General features: G+C 42.3%; 1 protein-coding gene across 1 annotated transcript in view; it reads right to left on the bottom strand.

The window, feature by feature from the left end:
• Positions 1-22161, bottom strand: part of SCN11A (sodium channel, voltage-gated, type XI, alpha subunit) — a 134575-nt gene that overhangs the window by 37473 nt on the left and 74941 nt on the right. The window contains exons 11-19 of the mRNA XM_010835570.1: positions 21690-21887; positions 20620-20793; positions 16732-16861; positions 15506-15744; positions 11138-11320; positions 7997-8365; positions 4940-5362; positions 2535-2648; positions 1684-1798 (exon numbers count right to left, since the gene is read on the bottom strand). Coding sequence (XP_010833872.1) covers positions 1684-1798; positions 2535-2648; positions 4940-5362; positions 7997-8365; positions 11138-11320; positions 15506-15744; positions 16732-16861; positions 20620-20793; positions 21690-21887 — 1945 coding nt within the window. The remainder of the gene's footprint in view (positions 1-1683; positions 1799-2534; positions 2649-4939; positions 5363-7996; positions 8366-11137; positions 11321-15505; positions 15745-16731; positions 16862-20619; positions 20794-21689; positions 21888-22161) is intronic.

The following is a 22161-nucleotide window of genomic DNA, read 5'->3' as shown; positions in this document are numbered from 1 at the left end:
GTAAGGGAAGAACTAGTTACATACAAGAGAAACTTCATAAGTCTATTAGATGATTTTTCAGCAGAAACTTCACAAAGCAGAAGGACTGGCACAATATATTCAAATTTTTGACATTTTAATTATAATGTGGACTGCATTATTATCATGTTATTGAATTCTTGCCCACATTTTCTAAGTCTTTGTTGAAATTTTTACTAAAATGAAGTTCTCCATTTTCCTCCCTAGTTTGGTGAAAACTCTTATGATCATCTCTTTGAATTCTTTACCAGGTAAAGTAAATTCTTTACCAGGTAAATTACTTAACTCTGTTTCTTTAGGATTTTTCCTGGGTTTTGTTTTTCTTTAGGGTTTTGTTCTTTCATTTGGAATATATTCCTCCATACGCATATTTTGTTTGAATTCTAGTTTTTGTTTCTATGAACTAGATGAAATGGCTACCTATCTTGGTATTCAAGGAATGGACTTATGTGGAGTGTTCCCGTGTAAACAGCTTGCACCTGGTATCTTCAGTGGGGTTACTGGGGCTGAAGCTTGCCAGGGGCAACTCCTGGGGAGCACTTAGGTATCTGAGGCCACCTAGGCGGAGCAGCTGAGGTTAGAGTGGGCTTGGGCTGGAGTCAGGCCTTGGGGAGTGCTAAGTCCAAGGCTACCTTGGTGGGGTAGCTAGAGCTGGAGTGAATGAGGGCTCGGGAGAGTTCTGGGGGTGAGGCAAACAAAGGTGCTCTCTGCTGCCTCTGACCCCACAAAGGGATCCAGCACTTCTCTGTGCATTTGGCAGAAGCTCTAGGGTTAGAACATGGATTTCTTTCCTCTGTTCATGAGATTTCCCAGGCAAGAAAATGGGAGTAGTTTGCCATTTCCTCCTCTAGGGTATCTTCCTGACCCAGGGATCAAACCTGGGTCTCCTGCTTTACAGGCAGATTCTTTACTGTCTGAGCCACCAGCGAAGACCTGACTAACACACTAGGGTTGGTACATGGATCTCTTTCTGGTATAGTCTAGATGCCCTTTAAACTGCTGTTTTCTTGCTGATCCCAAGGTGGGTGGGTCTGTGCTCTGGCCCCACAACAATATCCCTTCGTCCTGTAGGTCACTAAGTTGAGGGTGCAGTTCCCATGGACACCACGTCTCCATCTGTCCTACCTGATCTGTATGTTCTATCTATATGCAGTAGTTGTTCCATCAGTCCTCGAGTCTTTTTCAGGGGAAACTGCTCTACAAGTAAGTGTATATTTGGTATTTCCACAGGTGGGGGTGAGCTCGGGGTCTTCCCACACCACCATCTTGGATGCCTTCTCCCAGAAAAAAATCTTGAGAGATGAGTTGAGGGCCTGGCCAGAGCTCTAGCCAACCCCAAATTTATGGTCAAGTTCTCTTGATCTATGACCTCAAGGATATCCTGACAATTGATGTATTGGGAACTCTACCAAGTGGTAGGAATACTGGCCCAGTGGGCTTTCTAGAAAAGTTGTGCCAAGTTTCTACTCTATAAGTTGGGCTGTATGAATTGACCTCACCTGAATCAAGAATTTCCTGAAATGGTCTCCAGAAGCCAGGGGAGACTCTCTTCACTTTTGTCTCCAGTAGAATTAGAAAGAAAGGATCTATCAAAATATAGAGCTTCAAATAACAGAATCCCATCCAAATATTCCATGAACTGAATGTAGGAATATTGCCACTTACCTTCGGGCAAACACCTCTCTGGTTCCTTTTTGGGAATCATTTCAAGTACCCGCATAAAGGGATCCTGTGGACCAATGGTGCTACATTCTGAGAGCACACTCGCAGCATCAGACTTCTACACATCAGAACAAAGGAAAGGGGGAATCATTTTCCAACACTCTCTGTCACCATGGTTAATACCTAATGTCTTATTTTAGGACTTTTAATGCATGAAACTAGGTAGGTATGAGGTTTGTCTAGAAAGTATCCCTCTTGTTAGGTTCTGTCCTAAATGCTCTGACCAGCCCTGACTCCAAGACAGAATTCTCTAATTCCTCTCCCTTGGATGAAGCACATGACACAGTGTCTCAACCTTTTCCTCCCTCCACATCTTACCTCTGATCTGCTGACAAACCACACACACAGAAGCCAGGTGATGAGGAGGAGGCCACTTTACTGACAATGAAATTGTCAGCTACCTCAAGTCCCAGAATAATAGGCTTAGAACAGTGGTTGTGTTGATTTTACTTTCCAGGAGACACTTTGGCAATGTCTAAAGACATTATTTATTTATTTATTTATTTATTTATCCCCCCGCCATTGCGGGGGGATTCTATGGACATCTAGTGGGTAGAGGCGGGGTACTGCTAAACACCCTACAATACCCAGAACAGTCCATCATAACAAAGAATTATTTTCTGGGCTCAAATGTCATACTGGAGAGGCTGAGAAACCCTGGGCTAGATCTTTGCTTAATAATGTAAGTTTGACAGTTTGCTCTGTACTAATCTAGATATTTTTCCATAGTGGCTATTTTGAACAAGGTAAGTGGATGAGCTATGTTTCTTCTGGGAACACCCTGGGAAAATTACCTTCCGAAGATTCTGTATTGACATAGGAGGATCATCTCCAGAGAATAGATCAATTTCCACACTCTGAATTCCTGGACTAGTGAGACCCTTGCTCTTCTGATGGACTTCGCTGGCCTGACACTGAGAAACCAAGAGTAGAATTAATATTCCTCCTGGACATCTCACTTGGGATGAAACAAGTTTGAATTCTATTTGGTTTTCTGTTCATCATGAAAATTTTGACATTATTTAACTTTTTCTCTTTACTTTTAAAAACTGTTCCTGAAAAAACTCAACATAAAATAATTCTGGAAAAACTATTATAGGAAACATATAATGAAACTTACTCATAAGTAATGTAATCAAAACAACATGATTTGATACAAAATTCAGCAAATAATTAAGAAGTGAATCTTACTGTATCCTTTCAATTCAATGGCTAAATAATAAATTGTTTAATAAATGGTACTGGTATAATTAGTTATCCCTGAAAAAATACTACAATGCCATAATACAGTAAAAATTAAAAATGATAATCACTTGATATTCCAATGTAAAAATACACGAATAAAACTATTAAAAGAATAATTTGGAAAATAATTTTGTATTCTTTTAGGTACAGAGGATTGAGCTGGCAAAATAGGCAACCGAAACACATACAGAAAATATGAAAATATATTATAATATAAAAATAAAAAATGAATTTTGTCTGATGACCTGCAGCTAAATCCAAGGATATGCAAAGTCACATCTTAAGAAAGGTTTCGTCCTAAAATATATGTGAAGGTTCTTGTGAATCTGACATTGTATGGGCATAATTTAAGAATGCTGCTCCCCATTGAACACATATACACAAAAAACAGATACACATTATCTATGGACCAGACACAGAAAAAAAATAAAGTAATAACAATTTAAAGCATGCAGCAAGTAATGATGAATAAAAGTGTCCCGTGTGAAAAAGGAAACCAGAGTTATACCCAAAGCTTGAAACTCTGGGCTGGGTTGAAGTTCTTATACGTAAGAGAGAAAGTTAAAAGAAGTTGTGGCCAATGCTTGGGGTTACAATTATACAAAGCTGCATACCTAGGGAGGCAGGAGGAAGTACAGCCTCAGAAATAAGATCTGGGCAAAGGGAGCCACTGGCTTAGCGACTGGATCTGCAAAATGCCTAGTATCACTATTAGAGAAGAGTCAGTTGCCAAGATAAGACTTAGTTCTGAATGGATCCCTTAGAAGGGTCTATTAAAGATACCACAGAACTTAGACTGCAGGGAGGGTGACAGACCCTCCCACAAAGATGAACTTCCAAATTTATATTCCAAAGTGTATGATGAGACAAACATAAAATCAGTAGTCCTCAAAAATTAACTACAGGGAGGTTAATTTCCTTGAGGAAAAAGAACAAAATTAGTATAGTAATCTAAAAATGTCATTAAAATTAATACATTTATAAAAAAGATATTCAGAGTGTTGCTTCTTAGATGGTAGAATAAGGAGTTCTGCAGAATGTTTCACAGTAAAATTAACATAAATGGTGGGAAATATTTGTAAAAATATATTTAAGGTTTCTGTAAATTGTCCTAAGGGCATACAGCAAATGAAGAAATATTTACTTTTTAAAAAAAATCTGTGCTATTCAGTAATAACAGCAGGAGTCTATGGCACTTTAGCCATGACCTGTTCTCTCACTTCCCACCCCCAGCTCAGTTTGATGGGGGTGGGAAGGAAGATGTGACCAAGAAGATGGGGCTCCCTCTGCCCTCGGCTCCCAATGAAGAGATATGTATCTCATTAGAATGTGCAGGTCACAGCTTTTCTCATCTCCTCCAAATTTGAGTTGAAGAGGCTAAATTTCTGGTGAATGTGGTCAAGAAGTTGGATTTCTTTTTTCATTTTAGTTACTACTCATAGAACAAGACTCTATTCCAAGTTTAAAAGCTTGACAATACTGGGGCCTTGATCTCCCTTACTCCAGCTAGTCCGCAGGGCAGAGATTCCATGTAGGAAGAGGGAGGCTGAGAGATGAGAGACTACTGCCCCTCTGAGTATCCTGGGTAGTGGCTAAGACATCCTCCCCAGGGTGGCAGGCAATTCATAAGAAACAAAATCTCTTTTTATGCTATATTCACTTCACCTTCCACACTCCTTTTCTCACCTTTCAGTCAGTTCCAACTCTATATTTCTTTTGGTGCCCAACCAAAGGCATTTGATTCCCTCATTGCCCCAGCCCACTCTGAACTCCTCTGGTATGTCCCACCTGTGCCACATGTGCAGACCATGATTAGAACCAGCCCCAGAGGTGCAGCCACCACACTGTATACCTTTATCATCTCTGCATAGTGCTCAGGACAGGGCAGGCAACCAGTACCCCATGGCAGCTCCAGCTTTAAACGACCTGTGAGTCTATGTATGAACCTGCGTACCTGTTTTCCAGCCTCAGGTTGTGTGACAGCCTGTGCCTTATCTTCACCAGGGGGTTCAGCATCATCTTCTTCCTCTGCAAGTGGGGCCAACCAAGTCCGATCATGCAAGGCCATTGGTACAGAAGTTAGTATGCCAAACTCCTCCCAGATCTCTGGGCCCTTTCTCATCCCTGTGACCAGGGGAATGATATCTTTGATCTTTCCACCAGGGTCTTCTGTCACCTCTTTTTGCTTTGATAAATGTCGCTTCCTGCAATGCTTCCTGAAAAAATGCTCAAGAGTATGTATTACAAAACAAAAAGCCCGGCGGAACCGATCCAGGGCTATCTGGATTTTGGTTTTCTTGACTTTTCCCTCCAAGTGTCCATTTCTCTCCTCATTGCTGAAGGAATTGAGTAGCAAGGCAATGAAGAGGTTGAGTACCTAGGAAGGGGCAAAGGGAGAGGGACATAGGGAAAATTTAGCAAAGGAAACAACACAGTAGGGTTCCACAACAACTTTTCCCCAAGACTAGAAACAAAATCAAATGAAAGTTCTACGTCCTTCTGTTTCCCAAGAAAGTTCATCTATAAAATAAAGAAAAGGAGAGAAGATTGAGGTCGTAATAGAGACATCAAGATAAGACCAAAGAAAACTGAAGTTAAAGGGTGCAAACAGCCAGATGCAGTCTGTCTGTGTATAAGCAGTGTGTATTGTAGAGCCTGGCCAGGGTAAGGTGAAAGGCATAACCATGTGGGAAAATCAAAAGTGGATATTCCTTGGGGATCAGCCAGAATCATGAGGTTGGACTTTTGCTGGAATTGCCCACATGGATATGAGTCTAATGTCTAGAACCACTGTGCTACAAGGTCCTCTCCTATCTGCACAATTTGAGAGATGGTACACTCGTGCAGGTTTTTTACCTCTTTTGTTTGTGGCTCTCACCAGTTCAAAAATATACAGCTTTCTGGGGGAAGAGTTTTGTGGGTGTTAATGGGTCCAGTCACACTTCCTCAGCTTCACAATGAGAATTCCCAAGTCTGAATCTTTGCTCAAGTTACCCTCTACTTGCTAAGTCCTCTTTGGCTTCCCTGGTGGCTCAGAGGGTAAAGGGTCTGCCTACAATGCAGGAAACCTGGGTTTGATTCCTGGGTTGGGAAGATCCCCTGGAGAAAGAAATAGCAACCCACTCCAGTACCCTTGCCTGGAAAATCCCATGGATGGAGAAGTCTGATAGGCTACAGTCCATGGGGTTGCAAAGAGTCAGACACGACTGAGCAACTTCACTTTCACTTTGCCTCTGAAGTGCCTTTTTCAAGTACCATGTCTCCCACAATGTCTTTCTTAGCACTCCCTTCCCACTCCCTTGATCTTGCGTATCTCCTGCTGTCTACTAACACCATTTATTAGATACTGAGGACAGTTAATTATATTTGTATGGGGATCATTAATTATATTTGCATGATAGTCTCAATTCTGAGATCTTATGCTCAGGTATCCTTGACTGTCTCCTGTCTCGTCACACCCTCAATGGTGTACACTTAATTAATTTCTCCATAGAGTACCATGTTTCCAGCTGTAAGTAACAGATACAGGGCAAGCTTACATAATAAGAAAATGCCACATGACAAGATGTTTGAAACTAGAAGACGGGACCAATTATGCCCTGACAATAGGTTTGTTGCACCTTCAGTCTACCTTCCTTAGTGCTGACTTTGTCTTGCTTTGGTACTTCTCATGGCTGCATGATGTTTTTGGTTCTACCAAGAGTCACAGTCATAAAAGGGCTGGAGGAAGAAAAAGGACCACTTTTTTCATCATTCCTCCTTCCTTCTCTCCTCCTTTTCCTTTCCTCTCCTCCTCCTTCTTTTAAACAGCAAGAAACCTTACTCTGTGGACATTTCTTTACATCTTTGTTGTCATTGTTCAGTTGCTCAGTCATGTCTGACTCTTTGCAACCCCATGGACTGCAGCACGCCAGGCTTCCCTGTCCTTTACCACCTCCCAGAGCTTGCTCAAACTCATGCCCATTGAGTTGGTGATGCCATCCAACCATCTTGTCCTCTGTTGTCCCATTATCCTTCTGCCTTCCATCTTTCCCAGCATCAGGTCTTTTCCAATGAGTCGGCTCTTCCTATCGGGTGGCCAAAGTATTGGAGCTTCAGCATCAGTCCTTCCAATGAATATTCAGGGTTGATTACCTTTAGGATTGACTGGGTTGATCTGTTTGCAGTCCAAGGGACTCTCAAGAGTTTTCTCCAACACCACAGTTTGAAAGCACCAACTCTTCAGCGCTCAGCCTTCTTTATGGTCCAACTCTCGCATCCATACATGACTACTGGAAAAACCATAGCTTTGACTATACAGAGCCTTGTAGGCAAAGTAAGGTCTCTGCTTTTTAATATACTGTCTAGGTTTGTCATTGCTTTTCTTCCAAGGGGCAAGTGTCTTCTAATTTCATGGTTGCAGTCACCATCCATAGTGATTATGGAGGCCAAGAAAATGATAGCAGTCACTGTTTCCACTGTTTTCCCCATCTACTTGTCATGAAGTGATGGGACCGGATGCCATGATCTTAGTTTTCTGAATGTTGAGCTTTAAGCCAGCTTTTTCACTCTCTTCTTTCACCTTCATCAAGAGGCTCTTTAATTCCTCTTCACTTTCTGCCATAAGGGTGGTATCATCTGCTTATCCGAGGTTATTGATATTTCTCCCCACAATCTCGATTCCAGCTTGTGCCTTATCCAGCATGGCGTTTTGCATGATGTATTCTTTACATCTATGGACCAAATTAAGTAAAATATCCCTACCTCAGCCAATCAGTGGCGATTTGAATAATCACTTGGAGTAGGATAGACATTGGGGCATCTTTAAAGTACTACATGACAGGTTTTCTTTCATGCTTACCATACTGTCTTCAAATCAAATTCAAATGCAGATTTTTGAATATCATATAACATTAAATTTATAATACTATATTTAAATAACAATTTTCACTAGTAAAGTGTTGGAAAAGAAGCTAATGCCTTTGTTTAGCCCATGCATTTAAAACAACAACAACAAAACTGAGACACTCACCACAAGTTTTCCAATCACCATGATCGACAGAAACACAATAACGCACAGCGTTGGGTTAGCTTCTTGCATGCATTCCCACATGTTTTCAATCCATTCGCCACAGAGGATGCGGAACACCACCAAAAAGGAGTGGTAGAAATCCCCCATGTGCCAGCGCCGTAAACACAGGACTTCAGGGTCACAGGACTTTAAATTATTCTTTCTGTTATTGAATTTAGAGCCGAAAAGCTGCATGCCAACTACTGAGAAAATAAAGACCACAATGGCCAAGACCACAGTCAGGTTTCCAAGGGCTCCAACAGAATGGCCAATGATCTTAATCAGTGTGCTTAAAGTTGGCCAGGATTTGGCTAACTTGAAGACCCTCAGCTATAAAAATAATAATAATAAAAAAAGACAATAAACAAAAATGGAAGAAAAGCCAGTTAGGACAAATTCCACCTGCTCAGCTATAATTCAAATGACTTGTTCCCAAACCATAGCATTTATAACTTTCAAAAATTTTTTCAAAGCCAAATCCATCCTAAACATGGTCAGCAACTCCATGCCCCAATCTGATATTCACCCATATCTATTTTTTGTTTTAAAAATGAAACATTTGGTCTAATTTTTTTAAGTGATAAAGACTTTGGGATCATAATGGTAGAACTGAGCATACACATTAATTAAACAAAATGAATATATTGGAACCCTGTATAATATTGGTTGTTGCTGTCACTAAGTCATGTCTGACTATTCTGTGATCTTCATGGACTGTAGCCCACCAGGCTCCCCTATCTATGGGATTTCCCAGACAAGAATACTGGAGTGTGTTGCCATTTCCTTCTCCAGGGGATCTTCCTGACCCAGGGATCAAATCTGCATCTCCTGCATTGCAGGCGGGTTATTTACTGCAGCACCACTGGGGAAGCCCCCAATATGATGTTGTTCAGTCGCTAAGTCATGGCCAACATTTTGTGACCCCATGGACTGCAGAATGCCAGGCTTCCCTGTCCTTCACTATCTATACTAAGAGTCAAAAACTCTGCACCCAGGGCCAGATCCATCCCATTACCTGCTTTCACATGGCCTGACAGGTGAGAAAGTTTTTTATATCTTTAAATGGTTGGAAATAATTTTTTAAATATTTCATTGCACATTTAAATTGTATAAAGTTCCAATTTTCATGTCTGTAAATAAAGTTTTATTGGAACACAGCCATGCGCATGTGTACTCTAATGTCTACAGCTAGTTTTGTGCTTGATGGCAAACTGAGAGGTTTCTACAGTGACCATATGGCCTGTAAGACTGAAAAAATGTACCATCTGCTTTTTACAGACAAAGTTTGTTAACTCCTTCATTATATAATTGAGCTCACAAATTGATGTATTGCGCCTAGGAGGACTACTCAAGACACGTTCTCTTTTTCCAGAGAAAAATTCTCTCCGTGGAAACTTGTAGGAGGCAACAACAGAAAAAAGCACAGTAACTAGTTTCACAGATTATTTCTTATATTAACTTTTAATGTAAACCAATGGTTTCACTCCAAAGTACAATCCTGTTAAGTGTCAACTTTGGAGTTGGCCCAAAAGTTCACTTGGGTTTTTCATAAGATGTTAAAGAAAAACCTGAACAAACTTTTCGGCCAACCCAGTATTTGTGGAGGGGCAGGTAGATACTGCAGGTCAGTTAGACTTCTATCACAAGAGAGGGACCACTGCTGTCTACATAGAGGGGAACTGGGGGCATCTCAGGGAGAAAATGTGGTTCTATTCTTGTTCACAGACAAACTCGTAGAACTCCTTGCCTCAGAGCATGGCTATAATAAGCCTAACCATTAGTAAAGCAAATGTAATTTTGCTCACCCAAGCACCAATAAAACTTTAGGGAGCAGCCTAATAATGCCTGATTTTAAGCAGTGTGATTTTCTAATATATGCCAACTATAAAATATATGCTTAAGTAACTGAATCAAATGTCTTATTCCACATGTTTAGAAATCCTATCCACATAGAAGGAGAAATATTGTATGATACCTCTTATATGTGGAATCCAAAAAGAAATTATAGAAATGAACTTACTTGAAAAACAGAAAGAGACTCACAGACTTAGAGAACGAACTTATGGTTGCCGGGGAGAAGGATGGGGGGTGGGGGAGAGAGATAGTTGGGGAGTTTGGGATGGACATGTGCACACTGGTATATTTAAAATGGATAACCAACAAGGACCTGCTGTATAGCACATGGTACTCTTTTCAATGTTATATGGCAGCCAGGATGGGAGGTGAGTTTGGGGGAGAATGGATATATGTATATGTATGGTTGAGTCCCTTCACAGTTCACCTGAAAATATCACAGTATTGTTAATCAGCTATACTTCAATATGAAACAAAAAGTTTTTAAAAAGAAAAAAAAATCGTATCCATGTGCCCTCCAAAAAAGTAAATCTTTGAAAGAGGACAAGAGGTAACCTTTTGTGGTTTCCTGATTCCCTTCCCAGATGTGATTTCTTTGTGATTTCTGCCCATACCTCTTACGGGGTCTGCCGCATGGCCATTTCCGGGCCACGTCTTATATTTTCCCTAGACCACAAACTCCTTGAAGGCAGTGCTTCCCCCACCTTTCAGTCTTCCCCTGTACATATCAGGTACTCGGCAAAGGCTACTGGGGTGCCTCCAGTGGTTTGTGGGTGAAGGGCAAAGCCTGCAGAAAAGGACTGCGCTACTGGGAACAGTGAGGAGGGACCCTGTGGGACAACACCCACTGGCAGCGCCTGCCCCCGTCCTGGGCTCTGCAGTACATCCCCCTTGGTAAGCCCAGCTGTGAGGGTGCCTGGCTTAGAGTTGGGGGGTGGGGAAGATGGTTGGAGGGGCTGCACACACAGCAGGGAGCACAGTCCTGACACCAGAAGACATGATTTTGCGTCTGGTTGCCTGAAGGGTCATCTTGTGGCAGGGGAGGGAGGAGAGTAGGGCTTCAACAGAGAAGACCACCTGGGACTCACGAGTGTATTATAGACCTGGGTGGCAGGAGGAGTGTAATTTTTGTTCTCAGATCAAGGTAAGATGGTAAGCTTTAATCCGAAACTAGCTATTGAACTCACTGAAGACTCTTCAATCCTGGCAGATAAGTTATTCAGTAAAATAAGAAAGTAAGTGCCTTACCACTCTTAAGGAACGAAATGATATCCAACTTTTTCCTGAAACTATATGGTTTAATATCACATCTGTCAAACTCAGAAGAGCAACAACGCTGTCAAAAATGTTCCATCCTCGACGAAAGTAGTGGTAGGGATCCAGCGCAATGATTTTTAGGCACATTTCAGCCATGAAAATGCCAGTGAAAACCTACAGTGAGGCAGAAAAACAAAGAGAGAAAAAGAAGGTATGTCCAAGGGAATTACAGAGGTTACAAAGAAATAAACTGTATTCTCATACTTGATACAATATGCCCTGCAGTCCATGAAGAAGAAACATTTACCACTGTAGGATGGACTTCACTTTACCTTTTCCTCTTTCCCCATGACCCCACCCCACCCCAGCCTCCACTCCAGTATCACCAAGCTAACAGGCATCAGGATGGAGAATAAATATTATTTTCCATTCTGTTAAAAAAAAATAAAGCAAAATTGGCTTCTTGGTAGATGGCAGAATAATAGGAAGTGTCAAGCAATTCCTCCTCTGAATTCTCTTTAAGATACTAACAACTCCAAAGCGAGGGGAGTTCACAACAGTTCTGAAAAGTAAAGATAAATATCATTCATAAGCCAAAATACAAAAGCAGTTTATCTAAACACTCAACCTCAATACTTTGGTCAGAAAAAAAAAATTTTTTAAGGGCCCAGACACAGAAAAAATGTCTTTGAGCAACCTGATATAGAGGATAATCCCTGAGTTGGTTATGGTTGAAAGGAAGATTAGTGAATCAGAATATAATCTTAAAAACTCCCTCAGAATGCAGGGCACATCATTCCAGAACAAAATATTAAAGAATTAAAAGGAAGGGCAAGAGTTTAAAAAGCACTAAACTATGTCTTTTCCATGAGAAAAATAATTCTTTGCCTTTAACAATTAGATAAATACAGGCTTAAGAAACTTGCAAAATGTTGCACAGTAGCCAAATTCAAAATCTATCTCCTATATCTTTGCAGAAAATAAGGCAAAGCATTTCTTCATAGCAAATAGCACATTCTCTATCCTAAACACACACCGAAATTAAGCAGAAATGAGGAAAACCATAGTATGAAAATAATACAGTAATATAAAAAGGGTTTTTTGTTTTTAATAAAAGAGGGTTGGGCTTCTATTGTGGCTCAGATGGTAAAGAATCCACCTGCAATATGGAAGACCTGGGTTCGATCCCTAGGTTGGGAAGATCCCCTGGAGAAGGGAAAGGCTACCTACTCCAGTATTCTGGCCAGGAGAATTCCATGGACTATACAGTTGCAAAGAGCCAGACATGACTGAGTGACTTTCACATAAAAAGGGTTAAAATCTTTTTAAATGTTGTTCATTATAAGACTCTCCTCTTTAATTCTGGAAACAATAGCAACAACCTATAAATGATTAAATCTCTTTATTAAAAGTAACAGGTGGTCTATTTTTATAAATAATGAAATGACTATTTATAAAATATAACCCTAAAATAAAATGACACAAGTTAAAATAAAAGGATGGGCAAAGTTAAACCCCAGATAGGCAAATAAAAAGAAATCAAGAGTGGCAAAGAAAAATCAAAGCTTATATCTATATTTTCCCTTTAAATACTGCTGCCTGTGTGCATGTGTGTACTAAGTCTCTTCAGTCTTATCCAACACTTTTCAGTCTTGTCCGACTCTTTGCGACCCTATGAACTTTAGCCCACCAGATTTCTCTGTGCACGGGATTCTCCAGGCAAGGATACTGGAGTCGGTTGCCATGCCCTCCTCCAGGGGATCTTCCTGACCCAGGGATCGAACCCGTGTCTCCTGTGGCTACTGCACTGCAGGCGAATTCTTTACCGCTGAGCCATCAGGGAAGCCCCCAACATTGCTGTCTATCCCCAAAATGCCACAACCAGTGCCTAAAAGCATGCAGTGTTGTGTGTTCCAGTTAGTTGTGCAGGATTCTCCTTCCCCTTTTGACGCACTCTTCCTCCTCCTGTCTCTTTCAGGCTTCAGGTGTCTTAGCCTGACAGCATCACTAGATGCCTGGGGAACCATCAGTTTTGCAATCCAATTCAATTGCTACTTATGACTTCTTGGGAGCTCAATGGACTCCCCTTGATTCAAGCAATTCTGAAGCCTAGAGAGCCTATTTCTGAGTGTAGTCCACAGAACTCCACAGGCCAGCTTAATCCAGCTCCACCCATCAGAGGAAGGAAGTCTGGATGTGTTCCTTCAAGCCCAGGGCTCCAAGACCTCCCATCATCACCATCATGGGGGCACAACAGATGAGGTGGCTGCTCCCTTTTTTGCATGTGTAGCGAATGGGGTGCATGGAATGGATGCACAGTCTATATAATCAGCTTTGCATGTTTCTCTTCAATTTCCAGGACCCAAGGTCCAGCTGCTGCCTGTGTTTTCAGACACCAACAATGTATCTGTGCCTTTGGCCTCTGGAGAAGAATGTCACTTAATTAGCCACCTTCCAACTGCAAAATGCAACTTTACATCAGTACCTGGGATGCCTGGTCAGTGGAAATATGAGAGGTGGGCTTTGGTTATTTCCGATAGTTGGATCAACAGGGGAAGTGATGGACAGACCACCTTTGCAATTGGGAAGCCCTGTCTATGGAGACAACCCTGTCAGAGACTTTTTGAGTACTCTCTGGAACTTATCCAATAACTCTATCTACCAGGAGGTACTGAAAGATGGGTCCTTCTGACTCTGTTGGGCTAGGTATTGTGGCCCTGAGGTCACATAACATTCTCCCTCCAAGTGAAACAACCGTGTCAGGCCATTCTGGGACACCTCAACAGGAGAGAACCAAACACCCTGGCCTGGATCCCAGAAGACCCAGCCTGTTAGAAGGTAATCTGTGTGTCAGGTTCATTGTGCAACATGGAATCTAATCCAACATATGCATACCCAAAGGGCACTTCTCCCTAAAGGCAGTATGGGAAAAAGAACCTAAATACAGACTCTCTATAAGGAGACCCATCCTGGTCTTATACTGCAGTTCCCTGCTCCTCTTCATGGGATGTGGAACCTAAGGTGACAGGCACCCATCTACAGTTCTACACCATCCTAAACTTGATGCACAGAGGCAGCTCTGTGGACCAACCCCTGATTCAATAGGTACTTTGGGTTCTTGTCAATGTAAAAAAAATTTTAAACATCCACATACATACATATTTGGAAATATTCTGATGCTAAAAATGATCATCTTCGCTAGTAAGACCATAAGAAATTAGTTTCTTCTTTGTATTTCCCTTGTTTTTAAAATTAAAAAACATGTATTGCTTTTTAAATTATAAAAATAACATGAAACTTTAAGAAGAAAAGACTTGACATTATGATAAGGTTTTTAGCTAATTAACTCATTAGCAAATTAGGGTAGAACATTCACTGAGTACTTACTATTTCTGATACTTGGGAAACTAATTTACCCTTGGGCCTTCTGCAGGAATTATGAATTAAAGTGAACAGTTCTTGAAAAGTCTGTTCCCCTATCTTAGTTTTTCCAATTTAACTGAGACTACTGAAGCAGACTCATCTGGAACCCTACCCCCGCTCACTCTCTACCTCACAACCCACTCCTGGGAAAGTAAATCTCCTAAAGTTTCCAGGCCCTGACTCACCCTTACAGGGAAAATAACACTTAGCAATGGCAGTCACATTATTTTGTGACAAATGATGTCATTAACATGACTAGGTACCATGGTACTCATTACCATGGGTCCTTGGATATGGTTAGTATTTTCTTGATTATCCAAAATAGTTGACCTTTTAAGATGTCTACTTGCAGACTTCTGTGGTTGCACAGTGGATAAGAATTTGCCTGCCAATGTGGGGGCCACAGGTTCGATCCCTGGTCCAGGAAGATTCCACATGCCACGGAGCAACTAAGCTCATGAGCCACAACTACTGAGCCCACGTGCCCAGAGCCTGTGCTCAGCAGCAAGGGCAGCCCCCACTTCTCACCACATCGAGAAGCCTAGGCACTGCAACAAAGAGGAGCCCCCACTCACTACAACTAGAGAAAGCTGAAGAGCAAAGCAACGAAGACTCAGCACAGCCAAAACAGAAAAAAGAAGATGTCTACTTGCTTCTGTCTTACCAGTGAATGAATCTTTAGTCATCCATTAGATGACTAAAGACATACCTTAACTAGAGCGTGAACCATACTAGACATACCACACTAGAGAGTGAACAGGGGCCCATTGAAAGTTACTGAAATGGGTAAAAATACAATTCTAACAGTCATTTTTTCCCTCTACTCCACCTAAGAGGACCAAAGACCCATGTTAGGTTAGACCATGCACAAAATAGCTAGACTTGCAAGAGTCATAATTCAAAGTTTGAAATACGTTCCGTATTTTTAAAAATTACCAAGTTCCCTGTGTACAATATATTCTCAAAATTCTGGTCCATTTTGTAATGCTCCATGGCCAAGAAGACAGTGTTGATTATGATGCAGATGGTAATGGCCAGTTCAGTAAAAGGATCAGTCATCACGGTTCTCAGGACCTTCTTAATGTCTAGCCACCAGGGGCTACAGTCCCACACGAGGTATCTGGATGCCAGATTTTCCCCACATGGGAGGCAAGGCTCCTGTGATTTTTCTTGTTCTGGAGAAGAAGAATGAAAAAGCACTTGAGGAGTTGGCTCTGCGCCAGTCTGGCTGCTCTTTGCCCGTGTGTCCTTCTTCCCTCTTCCCTGGCATCTTCTGTGCTACAACATGATCAGTCAAGAAGAGTACTGATGTGTGGCTAAAAAGGTTTCCCACACTGAGCTTTCATGTGGCATAGTCAAGTACAGGTCTTTATATGTACACTGAGCACCTAGGAACAGGGCTGCACTGTCAGAGATACAGATGGGGAAGTCAACACTGACTGGCTATGAACCTTATGTCTAGTTACGTTCACCCAAGGCGGACCAAGGTGATGGCTATACCAGAGCACAGGAAGCTTCCAGGGCCCAGGGGAAAGGGAGATATTCAGGCAGGGCCATCTATAAGCATGAAACAAAAGGCATGCAATCAGTTAATTTCAGGTCAGAAAATGCACCCTGATTTCCACACAATGTTAGGGCTTCATGAGGGGACTCAGAAGTGCTAAGAACCCGTTTAACCCCATTCTTGCTAGCACCTGAGTCCTGCCCTTGAACACCAACCCCTCAGTTTGGTCCCCGGTTACCTGTGGTTATCAGGTCCCTCAGATGGTACCAGCCTGTATGCACAGGTCTTCTTCTATGTTCATGACAGATTCCTATTCTAACTTCAATGACAACTGTCACCTCCTGGAAACTTCTATGTTTTCTCTCCTTTGGCTGACTATCATTGTCACTGAAACCTCCTGTGACTGTGTGGCCTGAACAGGAAGTCTTCTTGGTGCTCTTGGTCCCACCATTACCCAAGGGGCAGCTCAGGGTGGGCCCACGGGGAAGGCCTGCTTCTTAAAAGCCATGTTGCTCACATGCTCCAAAGAAGCACTGGGAGTCACTGTGCAGAAGTACCCATGGTGGGTTGCAGAGGGCTTCTAGGGAGCTGGAGAGAGGGAGAAGGGAAGGACATCATTGAACTTAGGCTCCCCCTTGGCCTGGGAGGCACAACTTACCCTGCATGGTAATAGTAAGGATGCTGACAGCACTCAGCGCTCTCTGCCTTTGGAAGGAGTCTCCGTGCTCATCACAGTGGTCCACTGACAGATTCTGGGACAGTCGTTTGGTTTGCTCAAGGAGGTGTGGCTGTAAGAGAAGGCATGATGGACCTCCTGAGGGAAGGGGCGGCCTCTCCTCAAAACTTCACAAACTTTGTTTCAATGCCACATGCAGTGAAGATGCTCAACTCACTTCAACTTCATTGCATGCCAAAGGTTCAATTTTCTTAATTCACATTTAATACATAAGAGGAATATGGGTTGAACATTCATATTTTTATGTATACACATTTCTAGAGTCTAGAGTCATATCTAGAGAAACATTTATTTCTCTGTGTTTTATTCATTGTCAACAAAAAGCAAAAAACAAATTTACAAAAACCAATGCACAATGGTTTGGGGTATGAAAGCAATAAAAAGTGTAATTTAGAAACAATGCTTGCAAGGGGCAGAAGTGGGGGATAAATTCAGAAAGGTGAATTGAGGCCAGACAGTGAAATGCCTCGAGTGGCTGTCTAAATAGATTTTGAAACAGACAGTAACTCAGACTTTCCTAGTGTTCCGGGGGTTAAGACTCTGCGCTTCTAATGCAAGGGGCATGGGTTCGGTCCCTGCTGGGGAACCAAGATCCCACATGCTATGTGGCAAAAATACCAAAAACAGACAATGAAAAACCCCAAAACAAAACAAAAAAATTTTGTAACTAAGAAGGACAGTCATATAAATATCACAAAATCCTTATAGTAGTAAACTTCAGGTACTCTTTCAGGCTGTGTCTAAGAGTTTATTGATTTTCACCTTATCTAAAATTCTAAAGTATCTAGAAATTAAAAGACATAACCTCATAAACCTTCAGCTATCCAGAAAACTCAGGTATTTTTAATTACTTATTCCCCCAAAAGTTCTGACCAACCATGGCCTTATAGGGAACTAGTGAAAAGCTGTTCTAAAGGCAGCCTGTAGTCTTGAAATAGCCATTTCTTATTCTATTAAGAGTTAAAGGGAAGAGACATTTTAGGTTAAGAATGAGGAAAAACTTCCAAAATATTAAAAAATACATGCAATTTCTTGACTATGCTGTGAAGTGACAGCAAAGAAGCCTAGTCTAAACCATGGGATCTTACCCTGTCACTCCACCAGGGAACTGCTCATAGCAGTGGGGCAAGTCCGTCCATCTACTTCAAAGGCCCCTGAACTCCCTTTCCCCGTTTCAGGCTCAGATATGCACACCCACTTTCTGCCTCCTTCATCTTTCCACTATCTCAGGAAGGAGGCTCTAGCCATTATTCCCTGGCCTGTATCTCCTACATCTTCCTCTCTTCTGATTTCTCTTCTCCAGGATTAAAACATGTTCAAACATCCCCCACCTTAAATAAGATTTTTTTTTCTATATCACATCCTCTCATAGCTTCTTTTCTGCATATCCCACTGCCTAAACAATAGCCTGGCTTGAATGCCCCATGTTGTTGCTCAGTCCCTAGTCATGTCGCACTCTTTGCAACCCCATGGACTGTAGTACACTAGGCTTCCCTGCCCTTCACTATCTCCCAGAGTTTACTTAAAGCATGTCCATTAAGTCAGTGATGTTATCCAACTATCTCATCCTCTGTCACCCTCTTCTCCTCCTTCCCTCAATCTTTCCCAGCATCAGGGTCTTTCCCAATAAGTTGGTGCTTTGCATCAGGTGGCCAAAGTACTGGAGCTCCAGCATCAGTCCTTCTAATGAATATTCAGGGTTGATTTCCTTTAGGACTGACTGACTTCACCTCCTTGTTGTCCAAGGAACTCTCAAGAGTCTTATTTAGCACCACAATTCAAAAGCATCAATTCTTTGGTGTTCAGCCTTCTTTATGGTCTAATTCTCACATCCAAACATGACTACTGGAAAAATCATTTGTGTGCTAGCTAAGTCACTTCAGTTGTGTTCAACTCTTTGCAACCCTGTGGACTGTAGCCCATCAGGCTCCTCTGTCCATGGGATTCTCCAGGCAAGAACACTGGAGTGGGTTGCCATGCCCTCCTCCAGGGGAATCTTCCCGACCCAGGGATCAAACCCACATCTCTTCCATCTCCTGCACTGGAAGGCACGTTCTTTACTAGCACCACCAGGGAAGCCCTTAGCTTTGACTTCATGGACCTTCGTCAGCAAAGTGATGTCTCTGCTTTTTAATATGCTGGCTAGGTTTGCCATATCTTTTCTTTCAAGAAGCAGACATCTTTTAATTTCATGGCTGCAGTCACCATCTGCAGTGATTTTGGAGCACAAGAAAATAAAATCTGTCACTGTTTCTACTTTCCCCCCATCTATTTGCTGTGAAGTGATGGGAGCAGATAGCATTATCTTAGTTTTTTTAATGTTGAGTTTTAAGCCAGCTCTTTCACTCTCCTCTTTCACTCTCTTAGGCATCTCAAAATTGGTATGTGCATAACTTAACTTGCCATCTTCCTCGGCCCCCAGAACATGCTCTCTGCTCATCTCAGTACAAATCAGCTACCCAAGCCATAAACTGGCATCATCCCCACCCTCTGCATATAATCACTTGCCAAATCTTTTCCTCTGTAGATCCACTGTAACCTGTTCATCTCTCTTCATCCTCACTGCCCGAACCATAGTTGAAGCCACTTCCACCTCTTACCTGGATCATTGCAACAGCTTCTTAACTGGTGGCCTCCAGTCTCACCCTCCTCCAATCCCCTCTCTTCGATGAATCCAGGATTTCCACAAAGTAAATCTGGTCTTTATCACTCTTCTGCTTAAAACCTTTCCATACTGCTTATCCCTTGCATATAGGGTAAAGAATGAACTCCTTGGCTTGGCTTCAAGGCCTTTTACAAGGGTCCACATCTTACCACTAGAACCTCTTGCCATCATCCCCACCAACCACACACACACACACACACACACACTAGAACCTCTTGCCACCATCCCCATCAACCACACACACACACGTGTGTGTGTGAGTGTGCACGTGCACATTTTCTACTAGGTCATGTTCTGCTCTCCTTTGCTTCCAGGCCTATGCATGTGCTATTCTCTCTGCATGTGGAGCTTCATTCTTCCTTTAACCTGGCTAATTCATCCTTTCAGCTTACACACTGCTTCCTCTAGGAACTTTTTTCTGATCCACTGCTCTTTTCCCAGTCCCCATCAAGTCTGGGGCTGGTGGTCTGAAACAGATGTTATCGTTGGTCCCATCCACACATCCTTGGGCTTTCTTTGGAAACCCAAATAACTGTCACCCTAACACATAGCAAGTCATAAATTATTGTTTCCTGACTCCAGAAGTCTTGATCCAATGATAGACCAAAGGTAGTGTATAAATAGTGCCCTCAGTCCAAGGAGATTACACTGACTTAATAACGCACATTAATTGACCACCTTCTCTTCCATGTATCACTTCTCCCCTCCTTTCACAGTACTTCCTGCGATCACTTCCCAAATAATCTACTTGTGCTCTAACATCTCTAACATTTGCCTTGGAGGAAATAAACACTGCCCCTAAGACATTGCTCCTGCTCTGCTCTCCCTGTGCCCATCATGCTGGTCATCACACCGAACAGTAAGTGCCTTGTTGGCACTGTGCCTACATTATTAGATGTCTGTGTTATATATCCCGTGTATCTCCAGTACCTACTCCAGTGCCAAATAAACACTGTCAACACTTTAAACAGATATTTGTAAATAAATGGATAACTGGATAGACCCATGGATGCAGGGAAGTATGTGCAAATGGATGAATGGATAAATGACTGACTGACTGAATGAATCCTTTCAATTAGATTGACAACTTGACCTGTCCCCCTGAGCAGTGCTCAAATATCATAAATTCTTTGGCCAAAACTTGCCTTTTTTGAAGAATCTTCATCAGAATCTGATCCTGGAATCTGGTCTTTCCCAGACTTTCTTAAAAAGAAGGATTTTCTTTTCTTACTACCAAATAGCTTTCTCTTCTTTGGGGAAAAAGATGATGCTTCAAGGGAATTAAGTGAACTTCTGTCAATTCCCATGGCAACCAGAGCCTTAGAAAGTGAACAAAAGCAATTAATGAACAGATCACACTTCTCATAGAACACTGCAAACGAATTCCACCTTGGTGAGCATTCTCCCCTCTCTTCTGGTAGCACTGGACCATTTCAACTGCAAATTGCCCAACTGGAGTATGCTATCTTTACCATTGTTTATGTGGGGAATGTGTCCTGTTTGTTTACAATATTGCAGCCCTTGAAGGCAGCGTTGACTCTTCAATATCTCTGTGCCACCAACCCTTAGCACAGTGTCCTGTATGTGCTAGGTACTCACGAAATGTCTGTGTTTAATGATGCAGATATCAAGCACTTAAGAGGGGTTTCCTCCTGACAAATCTCTGCAGAGGATGAGAAAAAGCATAAAACATGATCCCTGCCTTGAAATCTTAAAACTGAATCTTGAGCTCTAAGAACCGGGAAAAACAAAATCAAGATTCCAGGGAAACAATAAGAAGGGCCTGTAAATATAACAGGAATTACAAGAGAGGAGAGATGATCATGACTGTCATCTCTACAGCCATCATGATTGCTTTCCAAACACTCTCAAGCAAAGTCCCTGGATACAAACATCTTCAGCTTCCCACAAGAAAGCCTAGAGAAGAGCCTTCCTTTTCACACACATGTATCTAGCCAGCAATTTTGGATCTGTCTTTGAAGGCTCATGTTCAGAAAGCCAAAGATCATCAAAATCCCTTTCTCAAGAGCCCTGTTCCTGGGCATCTTTGTGAGAGACTGTAGCAGAGCCAGCTGCAAGGGGCTTAAAAATTCTCAGAAAATCACTAGTTGGGAAAGCACTGTACAGGCCTTGTACAGAAACCTTGAGTGTCAGACCCCACAGCCTCTGGGATGCCCCCAAGCAGACCCCATTAACAGATATCATGTGCCCCTACCTCCTTCTCCTCCTTCAACAGCTGCTGGGCTTCCTGAAACATCTTCTCCTTGGCTTCTGTTTCAGCAGCTACATTCTTGTTCTGTTCCTCATAAGTCATGGTGACAACAGCCAGGGTTAAGTTAACCAAGTAGAAAGAGCCCAGGAAGATGACCACCACAAAGAAGAGGACCGAGATGAGCCCTGAGGTACGCACGGTCTGCAAGGGACAGAACACACAGGGTGACTTCACCTGGAGCAGAGATTAGACAGTAGTAATTGGTCTCTCCCCAGCCCTGATTGGCTCAGCTGCCCACAACCTCATCTATTGCCTCCCCCACCAACTGGAGCTTCTGATGCTCTGTCCCTCAGTAAGGAAATACCATCTGTACGTTCACACAGAAGTCCTAGTGACTTGACTGTGACTTTCTCATGGGTATTTGTGTTTTTTACATAAAAATGGCAAGAGAGAGCAATGCAGCATGAAGGCTGAA

The sequence above is a fragment of the Bison bison genome, unplaced genomic scaffold, assembly GCF_000754665.1.
Source record: "Bison bison bison isolate TAMUID 2011002044 unplaced genomic scaffold, Bison_UMD1.0 scf7180017864043, whole genome shotgun sequence".
Taxonomy (NCBI): Eukaryota; Metazoa; Chordata; class Mammalia; order Artiodactyla; family Bovidae; genus Bison; species Bison bison.
The sequence above is the reverse complement of the archived record's forward strand: the minus strand, read 5'-3'. Positions and strand labels throughout refer to the sequence as shown.